Source organism: Apostichopus japonicus, chromosome 22 (assembly GCF_037975245.1).
Source record: "Apostichopus japonicus isolate 1M-3 chromosome 22, ASM3797524v1, whole genome shotgun sequence".
Lineage (NCBI taxonomy): Eukaryota > Metazoa > Echinodermata > Holothuroidea > Aspidochirotida > Stichopodidae > Apostichopus > Apostichopus japonicus.
Window position 1 is genome coordinate 4,440,089 of NC_092582.1, and position 12,099 is coordinate 4,452,187.

Here is a 12,099-nt window from a genome sequence, read left to right on the forward strand (position 1 = left end):
AACCCAAAGGGACTTTTTTTTCGCTTTTTCTTACTTTCGTGTGATTAAACTTCAATTTTCAGATTTCTTTTTTTCTTCAACTAATGAACGGATCACGTTGTATAGCACGTTAATTTGGTTGTTTTCGTCTAGTTTCCGCTTGTGAATTTTGACGTGCAAAAAGTATAGAACGGAAAGTCATGTGACGAAGCATGGAAAGTCGTACGTAGGGCATTGAAAAACTGGCAAAAAGTACAGACGGAAAAAATTGGCGAATTTGTAACAGCATGATTTGAGGAATGTTTTGGAATTCCCGAAACGTAGTTGCTTTAGAAATTTTGGAAGAACACGGTTTATAAGTGGTAGCAGAATAAGAAAATATTAAAAAAGGCAGTAACAGTTGAAGCGAGAATTCGAGTGTTCGATTAAAAATTTCATACCAATACAGTTCATTGGCTTGACAAGTCAAATTGCTCCTTTTAAAAAAAATAAAAATCGAACAACAAACAGAACCTTCCTTGCCAACATCTAAACACCAAGTACGAACTACATGCAACCAACTGCACTTCTTATGTTATCATATGTAGTGAATCAATACCTTGACCTCCTTTAACCTCAAATGACCTTGACCTCTAGCAATTTCAACAGGGTTCTTGAACTCACCAAGCAGGATCTACGTACCAAGTATGAAGTTCAACCAAGGTGTACTTCTTGACTTGTCGTGTAAACAATGCTTTGCAGACTTTGAGCTGTGTCGACCTCAAATGACCTTCACCAAGTTCTAAATCGTTGTATCCTAACGATCAGGGAATCAACATCTCAAGTTTTAACTTCAACCAAGATCTACCATTTGAATTATCGTGTTTACAAGGTTTTCTGACTTTGTCCTCTGTTGACCTTTGACCCCCACCAATTTCAATAGGGTTCTTGTACTCACCAAGCAGGGTCTACGTATAATAAGTATCAAGTTCATCTAAGATGTGCCTTTCTGACGCACCGTGTTTACAAGCAAGTTTCACATACATATACACAACACGCCATCATGTAAGTCAAGCTGTATCGTGTAGTGGGCAGTATTTAGAAATTTGATCAAAGTCCACGTATAGTATATGAGGACCCTCCTTTTTCTGCACTAGACCTAAAACTGTTCCTGATCACAAGGTATGAGGCCCAATGTAAGGCGATTGGGCCGCTTGCCCCCCCCCCCAATCCCCCTCCCCCTAAGGCTCATTGGGCACGCCACTGGTTTGATAGATCTAGTACATGTATACGTATTTCTTTAATCATTTTCGTTTAAGTTCATTCGTAACTAAAAAGTTTCTTCAACAGAGCTAGAATATTATTTACATTGATGGTACAGTTTATCGATCGTCATCTTTGGAGCAGTAACACAAACTCTTTCTCCTTTGTTGATTGCTCATTTGCATTTGCTTGATAACAACTGGAGAGGATATCTCAGTTTCGAATCAAAGCCAACACTTCGGAGATTTAAATTCCTCTTTAGTCTTTCCCTTTGTTGTTAAGCTGAGAGGATGAGTGGGGTCGAGATGAGGGTAATGGGGGAGGGGGGAGGGGGTTACTCAATGAGACAAAAACAATGCACAGACCAAAGTGTTCAGTACCAACTGATAGCATCAACAAGTAATTGTTTACATTGTTATAACGCTTTCCATTTTGAATATATACAACAATAAAATATATCAAACTTAAAAAGTATGTCTCTTCACTTTATGATCAAAATGTATACATAACAGCACCTCACAATGGGGTGCGTGGATGTATTTCCTTTAAAAGAAAGACATCCCCTTGATGTGAAGAATATATATTATTTACAAACACGTACACAGCCCTCCGTGTGATTTTCATTGACCAATATATGATCGCAATCTGTAGAAATATGGTCACAAAAAAAAGTAGTACCAGGTAAGGACCTTCGTCGGTGCTCTACTTGCAAAAGAAATTGTCGGTTTCATGTTGTAAATGATATCCGAAAACTAAATTGTAGGCCTACCGATTGCTTGATTTTGATCAGCTAATTTGAATGGCTTCTCTGCATGCTAGCAGCTGTTGACGAGATATCAATGCTGATTTCAAATCTGTTGAGTTGTCATAACATGAATAAAATGCATCGCAAAACTCAGGTTGCATTTTTGCCTCCTTTCTTGGCCAGATTTTCATCAACTTGAATTTAGATGAACCAAACAAGATTCTGAGGTCTTTACATATAAGTTGATGTTGCCAAATGACAAACTGATATAGATAGAATTGAACTCTTGACCTCCATTCATCTCGTGAAACGTTCTCTTAAAATAACACTCTACAAAGACCATAGTCTATGAAAGTCACAGCAAATAAATAATATTTGTATTCTCCATCTGATGCCACTTGGGACATTTTTTGTTTTATTTACTGTACTTTTGTGTCATGCTTTCAAAGCACTCGTACTGTCAGTATGAGCAAGTATGAATATCCTTGTTCCGATTAGGTTAAAGTTAGAAACTGTTTATACTGTCAGTATGACTGCTTCAAAGCATGATATGAGAGGACAGTATGGCGTGGTATTAGCATTGAAAAAATTGTCCCAACTCGCTGACATTATATGCCGCTTGAGTGAGCATTTCATGACAATTGTAATATGAAGGTCGCAAAATTCTCAAAACAGTTGTTTTTCATTTTTAACAATTCTCATTTTATGGTCTTTGACTAAATTATTCGAGTGTTGTCGTGACAAAATCGATACCGTAAGCTGAAATGGACAGAAGGGATACCATCCCTTTTCGTTTTTTACAATTTTGAAGGATTTTATTTTAAAGATTTTTAGAGAACAAAATAAAGATTAAAAGAATAAAGAAAATAGCTCACTTTATATATATGTAAGGTTACCTCTTGTACTTGTACACACTCATTATATTCTCTCTGATGCTTAGGACTAAAACAAGGAGATATACATATTCTGGTTAACGAAATACTTATAAGGAAACAGAAAATGGGATTGGTTTGATTCAAAGCGAGAGAGAGAGAGAGGTGGAGAGGAAAAACAAATGAAAAACGAAACTAAGAATGACAGTATGAAATGGAGGGTGTGACTTAAGAGTAATGAATTTCAAGTTATATTTGAACCAAACCACTTGTCATGACAAAAGTTTTAAGACTAATTACAAAGATGCCTGCATCCCATATCAGTTGTCATGATTATTAATATTATAATAATTGTTATTATTGTTATCACGTTCAACTAAATAAAAATATACATTGATATCAGATTTTACCTAAATTTTTATTACATTCAGAAAACGAACAGAGACCCGAACCCTCGGATTATTTCCCAATCTCCCTGCCACCCCTCCCCCCAACACCACCGCCAACACCACCCTCCCCCATTATCACAGTTGTACACCCCTACTGTACAACTGTAACAGCATATGCACAGTTAAACATCTTGCATTCATAAACATTTACAATCCCACCCTCCATTCCGAAGCAGCTAATCCTTTACATCCACCACTACTCCAAATCTCTTACCCCCTCCTTCTCCCCCCCCCCCACCCAATTCAGAGAGTGTTCACATCTGCTCTTGTCAGAGAATGTAATAAATGACAAAACCAAAAATGCAAACAGACTTCAACTAGAAATTTTCACCTCTCACTTTGAAAAAGAGTTATCTTTTTCACACGACAGAAATTCTAGCGAAGACATTCGATGCCGATCTTCATCATCATAAAAAAAAAAGTATCTGTGAACTGCTACGGCTGGATTCTAAGAGCCAGCATATTTAAAGAAAGCCACAGGTGAAGATCACACGAAGACAGGAAATATCGAAGACAGGAAATAACTTGTAATACTAGATTAGCCGTCAACAACATCCGATAGACATCAATGTTTCTTTACCAAAGAAACGACATCAAATGTAAAAAATAAAGTAACAGCTGTTATTTTTTTCCAAACTATATCAAAAGACTAATTTCCTTCTTACATCGACAGAGAGTGAAAACATTATACCTTTCCGAAACATCCCTGACTGAGTCAGCACGTGGCCTGATTTGTATGAAAGGATTCAAATTCCTCCTGGTGAGAGTACGAGCTTGGGATTGAGTGACCTTGGCATTCCAATATTAACACCGATATTGCCCATCCCCATCCCCCCATCCCTATCCCCCCTCCCGCTGCCCCCATGAAGGTTTTTGATAGCATTAGATATTTACTACCCATAAGAATATATACATATATATATATATATGTATATATATATATATATATAAATATATATTTGTGTCGTTTTGAATTCCTAAAACAGAAATACCAAATCCATACTGACGGATAGCTACCATGATCTAAGTTATTTTGATCCTCAATTCCCAAACGAGAAATACCAAATCCATACTGGAAAATGTTGAATAGGTCAAGAGAATATGGCTCGTGGCAAATTTTTGAACTCTGAACCTAGAGGTTATGGGATGGACCACACCTTCATCAAAGAGCATTGAATGGCTCAAAAGATTTGCGTAAAATAAACTCAATAAACTGCTTTGAATGATAAACCCTAGAAATAGCACTGTACATAGTTTTTTAGGCAAAGAATCTTGTGTAGGCGTAATTTGTGGATATTTTACTCACCCGGAAAGGATGGTCTCGTAAATAACATGGATTGGGCAAGAAACAAAGCCAATCGAGTTGTATTTGTCGAGTATAAACTAACACTCAACCTGAAAACTACGAGGAATGAAATAAAAAAAGTCGACTCTGCAAAATTGATCATTTCTCACCAAACGTCACCTTACGGAAACCCCCCCCTCAGAGAAATGAGAAAAGTAATGCTTGGCCAGTACACCTGGGGTAAACATTGGCAGGCTAACCATCAATAAGTTTTGGAAATGGACCGTTAAATCGGACAGAGAAGCGACACCACTTTGAACAGGTATGGAGAGACCCGGTTATTAAAAAAAATAAGACCTATGGGGGTGCCTCGATATCAGGAAGGATCGTTTAAGATCTATTTTGTCACTTCCGATTAGTAAAACTAAAATATCTCTGATGCTAAAATTGATGATCAATTTCGGAGGTGGTGTGTGGTGCATAAATCGACCAAACTGTTCATGAAATATTATCATGAAATATTGAGAAAAAAAACCAACATTTGCATCTTTATTGCCACTGTTACACATAAAGTTTAAATGGTTAACCCCCGCCCCCCCCCCAAAAATTCAAATCTGGTTGGTGTCACTTGATAAGAACCGATGCAATAATGACAGCAACAAGGAAGTAGTAGATGAAATCACTGGTAAAGAATTGAACTCTGGATCTACCAAATCCCAATTCGTTAACCTTTCGCGACGGAAAACGGAGAAAAAATATCGGTATTCATGACGCGGTACCTTTATCAAACGAGGTTCTTTGAATGGAGACTAGATCCGCAAACGGGTCCGAGTCGTTGCCGCTTCCCGGAGCGTTTAAACTCGTGTTTTTTCTGCCGCCCGCAGGAGACACAGGGCGAACTCTCCTGACAGCGTTCGAGCTACGAGGAGTGTGTTCGCTCGCTCTCCTCGTCACCATCTGTGGGACAGATGGAAGGAACGTGTGTTCATAGCTAGGATTGGCCAGTCTCGACTGGGTCTTGGTCAGCCTCTGCGAGGGTGGAAGGTAAGTCTGCTCGTAGTTTGGGTTGTCGAGTCTCATCTTCTGGTTGAGAGACAACCTTCCCGTCGACGGCTGTTGGTGGTGGTGGCTGGAGGAATTGGCCGACGACATGAAAGGATTCTGGCCAGTGGCGCCCCGAGATGGAAACTGTCCAGATTGGGATGTGTTAGCGGCCTGCTGAGTTGGAATGTCAAAGTTCAAACCGTAGGCGTTCAGTAAATTTGTGGTCGGAGATGTCGGGACATTGCCGGGATAGTTTGACGGGACCTGACTGACTTGAAGGGAGAGCGGTTTAGAGTCGGACTGTTTTGAAGCCCCGGATAAAATATTGTCCAATGTTGAACCACCGTCTATGTCGATAAGGTTTTCCGAAGATCCGGAATTATTGTTATTTTTTCGTCCTTCCTTTATAGGGGCGTCCGGTGGGTCATGTTGAGGGTGTTGAGGGACGCGTCTCCTCCTCGGTGGGGCTACTGGAGGGGGAGGAAGAGCGGGTGCAACGACGTCCGAGGATTTACTGGAATTGCGGTGCTTTCTCCTCGGAGGGGTTGGCAACGAGGAAACATCGTCGTCCTGTAACAAACAGAAGTGAGAATACTGTGTGATGTAATATTCAATTATGAAAAATTTTTGAAAAGAAATTTGTTCATTTTTTTTAAAATCTCACATCTACAGTATGAACAGATCTTTATCTGACTAAAGTGATTCAAGTTGTCATTCACTCTATTGACTTATTGTAACCACTTCTAAGACGTGAAGAGTAAAGCAGTTTTCTGATACTTCTTCTGTATTAAAACAAAGCATAACAGAAGGAACCTCCAAGGCCATCCCGACCTCATCCTTTGAGTGACCACCAATTATTTACAAGATGAATATGATAACAACAACAACACAAGCGTATTGATGAACAGCACTGAAAAGAGAAATAATCTTCAACCTCAACTGAATGAATGAAGCAAAACAGAAAATTAAAACACAACTCAAAGGTTATGAATCTCCAAACAGGATAAAAACTGGCAGATAAAAGAAAATGTTTTACATTTCACATCATATTACAAATGTATTCTAGCACCATGCTTCTAATATAAATGACTGTTCAACTTATCATCATATTAAAAGCCACATACTGTATGTAAAGACACAAGACTTTCAATGTTTAATTGTTACCAACCGTGTATTACAGTTATCATGCTACACACCTTCCCTCCTCATCCCCCTTCCACTCCCCCCCCCTCCATCCCTTTCTTATATCAAGAAATATTTTGTCAATACCTTTCACCATGATGAGATGAAATCCTTAGAAAAGCAATACTTTAAAAAAAAAGCAGCATGTTGTTTGGATGGGACTGAATATGTTGCTATGCCATTTATGGCAAACTTTTTACAATGCGGCTCTTTTAATATTAGCAATACTGTAACAATTTTATAATCACAATCTAAAAACCAATGGTTTCCGGAAGTAGCTCTCATTGTCTATTGCATTCAGGCTTAAAACAATACATAGTCTATGACAAATATAATTACAATTGTTACTATAAACTAATAATGAAACAGTAATGACTGCATGACAATAGCTAGAGACTATGCTTGCATAATCTTCCCTTTCATTTCCCTCCCCTTCCCCTCCCTCTACATCAAATATGCTTAAAATTCAAAACTTTTGCAATTTGAATTTGTCCTCATTGCATGGTTAGCATATATATGATCTGAAATGGAAAGCCTCATGAATGATTCAAGTTTTGGTGAAAATCCTCCCAGGGATTTGCAAAATCAAAAATTTGTAAAAAAGTTGTAGTTGTGTGGGAGACGAAATGTTTTGCACTGCGTGAAAACAGTTTCCAGAATATTAAACTCACTATTGTATCAGTAATTCGTATTGAAGAGGTTGTATATAAACCAGATAGACATCTTTAACTGAAACTTGGGTCATTATTTTCTAGATAATATGTTAATATTATGCAAAAACTGTGGCTCAAAGCGACCAAAAAAAAAACAATGCAGAAATCGGTTTTCTGACGGATGCTAAATAGTGGACGATACAAAATTGCACTCATCTTTACACATTTTTAGAATGGTGGTCATTTTTATTGACTAAATGCTCAAACGTACAGGAGATGCTAATTTTACAGCAACTACTCCCAGAGAACAAACAAAGAATGTCCACATTCACAAGCATCGCGTGGACATTTGAGATCACAAGCCTGTGTAAATTCATGTCTTAAAGATTTTTTTTTTCGAAGGATTGTCAACTTTTTTTCTGAATAGAAGAGAACTGATTGGTGCTACAAAGGTCTGAAAGCATCAAATATTAAAGAGTGACTTAGCAATATTAAAACTTAGTTGTTCTTTAAGTATACTATTAACGCATACAAAAAGACCTTCAGAGTTTTTGACATCTAACAGCTGAGATTCTGAATTGGAATTGTTGGTACTAAGAGCTACTAGACTGGTCCAGAAATGGATACTAATATTAGTAATTGGGGTCTGACTAGACCTTTGAGCCTTTGACAAGAGATGGAATGGTCCCGAAATTGAGCCAAATAATTCTTCTGACTTGACATTTCGAGTGACTTGACATGAATAGCTTGCCAAAATCTGGGAATCGAGCTAATTAGTCATGATTGGTCGGTTCAGATCCTTGTGGGTCCTCACTTTGACACAAAGGGCTGGAATGATCCAGCAATCGAGCCTTATTTTGACTTTGTCTTCTTTTGTCTTCCTTTGTCTTCGTCTGACGAGACATTTTGAGCATCTGACAAAGGAATACTTTTTAAGAAAAGTCACCCAGGAGAGAACCTGGGCACGAAAACCAAACTACCGAACGACTGATCCGCTCTCAACCCCAGTCCCCTTGCATCGGGACTGTGACTGTGTGATCATCGTCAGGGTGTGTATCACCATTCCCTTCTAAAGGGAACAGATATTACACATGACCTTAGCCAACAGGCCAAGAAGCGAGAAGAGTTTGACAAGAAATAGCTGGAATGACGCAGAAATCCAGCCTTACGTTCTTCTGACTAGACATACTTAAACATTTGACAGGATCGGCTGGCTAATTCTTGGAATCCAGCTTAATATTTATATGAATGCACTGACTATCTAGACCTTTTTGATCCAGGAATGGACTACCGACATCATATGCTTTCCACAGTCAAACTCCTCTAGAATGCAAGTAAAGGCGGCAAAATACCTAATGACGTTGGTCTTTATCAGACAGCAATCACCAAGTTACACATTTAAATTGCATGTGTTCTATGTTCTAAATACACACTGTATATTCAAATGCAATTTGGTCTACTCCTTTCCGAAACAAAGCCGGAAAGACAATATACCATCCAGCTCTTGTTTTAATATTGATTAGAAATGAATTAAATTTCACCGTGCCTGTCAATCGAATTTGTTACATTTAATGACTTTAGATTCTATTTTTCTTTCTTTCTTTGTTTTTGGGGGGGAGGGGAGGGATTTTTTGATTTATACATGAAGGTGTCACATAAAATAAAAAACAGGATTATCCATGTCGCTTTCTCTTAGTCATTTTAAACAATGTTAACTACAAGTGGGATTTATGCTTGTCAAAGTGCCAAGTCATTTGAGATATTGTCACAATATTGAAAAAGCCACTCTTTTAAAGAAAAAAAGGCATAACATAATGCCCATGGCTATACAGAAATGAAATTTCAATGGTTTTATTGTCATTTAGCTTTCTCCTGCTATCTGAGTTATGTCACCAGATCCTCCTATAAATTACATTTCAGACATGTGACATGTGACTTTAGAGGGTAAAATAGAACATGCCATGCCATTAGAGGGGGGGATGGGGGGAGGGATATAACCACAACGGTGTCTACATATGCCATCAAGCAGCACACTCAGCATACACGTCAAATCAGTTCATGTTTGCAATGTTGCAAACTTGGAAGAGTATCAACTGGGAAAAACATAGGTAAAAAAGGTTCAAGACTAATCTGGTATTCCACCACATGTGATTTACAATCTTTCATGTTAGTCTGAACTATCCAATTTTGAGGAATTAAATATTTATAAGTGTATAATTTGTAAATTTACTGTAATTCTAAAAATTGTTGCAATTGACTACCTGTTTTTTGCTCCCTCCCATCCTACCTATCCCCCCCCCCCTTATCCCTTTTCTCTCCCTTCACTTGAAAAGACAAAGATTCAGAAGAGAGTAGAACCCTCGTAGTGTAAGTAACTTTTCAATTCAATAAAATGAGGCTCTTGAACGTTCTTGTGAATATTTGATGAAGGTTACAAATTATGAGATGATTAATTTGTTGGTGGGGGGGGGGGGGCGGGAGGTTACTATAATCGTCCTCTCAATGGCCCAAAAGCTGTCTCAGACACTCAGCATTTAACTTCAGATTCCTTCTTATGTTAGCTCTACTGCCACCAGCAAAATTAAGGTAACCAGTGTCAATATGAAATTGCCAAAATTTTGTAAAAAATTGTGCATTTGTTGCTACATATTAGTCTGCCGACATGTTGCAGCTTTTAATAGACATATGAAAAAGTTGCCTGTGTGCATCTAACATAGGTATAACCGACCTTATCAAAATACATTGCCATAACGCCACATTTATAGCAAATTTGAGAAAAACTCATAAATTTGTCATGTTTGTTAATAAAGATATTGTTAGTGAGCAGCAAAATTTACATGTTACCCAGTGCAGGGGATTTCAGCACACTAAATCTATAGATGGTGCAATGTTAGTCATCATAGCATACCCAATGCAAGACAGGTATATATAGAATACCCTACACAAACCATTGAATAAAACATGGTTCTAAGTATAAGTAGAACCTTAGCAACATCCAGTGAAGAGCTTCAAGAGACATTTCAGGAGTAAATTTCATTTTTTTTTAACTGATGGAAAAAACATTCTAAGCTTCCTATTGAAGCTTGCATTCAACTCTTACATACTACATTGGCGATAATACTGCCAAGTTTTTTGTACCAACAGTAAACTTGAAGCAAGCAAAGTGTGATGTTATCGTAACTGCACATTTGCAATATTGCTCCGAGATTTAGAAGATAGGAATTGAATGCTGTGTAGAATATATGTGTTCCTCTTTCAAGAGTCTCGTCCCTCCAAAAAGTTTCTAGTACATAGTTTCTACCGGTTAACAACGGTAATGTTTGACTCTTGCTCCAATTCTAATAAGCAGTCTAAACTTTATCTAGTTTAATACATCTGCTGTAGTATAGGCTCTAGCAGGGATGAGCCTGGGGTAAAAAAAAAAGCACAGAATTTTGCAAAAATTGCGGTATAGGCTCCAGTTTGCATATGCTACAGTGTGTTAGGATAATACTTTTTGTCCCGAGGTAGAAAAGAAATCACGGATATTCCGCGAATTCGCGGAAAAAGCTCATGCCTGCTCTAGTGTAAACCCACACTCAGTATACAATTGATACTACAGATTACTACACATTACTACACAGTGTAATCACTCATTCATACAGAATGAATCCTTTTTTTGTCCAATATAAATCTTAGGAAGGGTACACAAACATGTTATGATTTGAACTATTAAACATTTATCTCCTTTACCTTACCATGTATTTTTTTATTTATGTTTTATTCATGTCATGTGTATCCTTATACTTTATTTTTATCTTGACGCATATTGAAATATATTCTTTCCGATAAAAAAAAGCAACAGTTGATCTTGCCTTGCATATTCCAGTAACGGAAGTTGATTGCGATAACAGAATTGGTCAAAACCACTGCTTCATACTTTGTGAGGCAAAAGATATGACTTCTTCAAATTTGGTGACATTTTGCATCTGGCAACCTCAGGGTGAATGATGTCATACTGACAATTGCGTTGAATATACTTTTTATTTTTTTAATAATATTTAATTCATTCATCCACATACGAATGCTTCTACAAAAGAAAGGCTGCTTTTTTTTTGAAACTCCAAACGACAAGACGGTTATTTATGATATGACGTAAAAGATGTCACACCTCTACAATAGCAACCTCAAATATTCCTTTTGCCTTTGGCGAAGAATGATAAAGCAACAGAATATAATCTCACATACATTATTAATTCCCAACTATTTTGAGATAATTGGCCTGGCTTGATGACTTTGACATTTTTGGTGAAATCACACGTTCTTAGAATGCTTCAAACGTTTGAGTTGTTAAAATCTACAAAATAATGGTTTTACATGAATTCAATTAACCTTCACAGAGAACGAGGCACTGGCATTGAAATTCAACTCTGTGTTTAGAGGGTAGTCTTGACATTTAGAAAATTTATCTAAAAAGGTGAAAACTCTGGAAACCAGAATTGACGTAGATCCCCAACATTTCTGTTCTTGAAATAATCACTCCTCAAGTTATCCCAAGTTTACTTAATGCAGATGACTTAATATCACTCATTAATTTAAAAGATACAGGATACTTAAATGCAGATTACTTAATACATATCCCTTAATACTTTTAAAATACAGATTACTT

General features: G+C 37.4%; 1 protein-coding gene across 8 annotated transcripts in view; it reads right to left on the reverse strand.

Annotated features, from left to right (window-relative positions):
* Positions 1-1,593: 1,593 nt before the first annotated feature.
* LOC139963338 (DENN domain-containing protein 1A-like) overlaps positions 1,594-12,099 on the reverse strand; it is a 64,828-nt gene continuing 54,322 nt past the window's right edge. For all 8 annotated transcript variants that reach the window (XM_071963980.1, XM_071963984.1, XM_071963983.1 and 5 more), the window contains one exon: positions 1,594-6,186. In XM_071963980.1, coding sequence (XP_071820081.1) covers positions 5,338-6,186 — 849 coding nt within the window. In that variant the 3' untranslated portion in view covers positions 1,594-5,337. The remainder of the gene's footprint in view (positions 6,187-12,099) is intronic.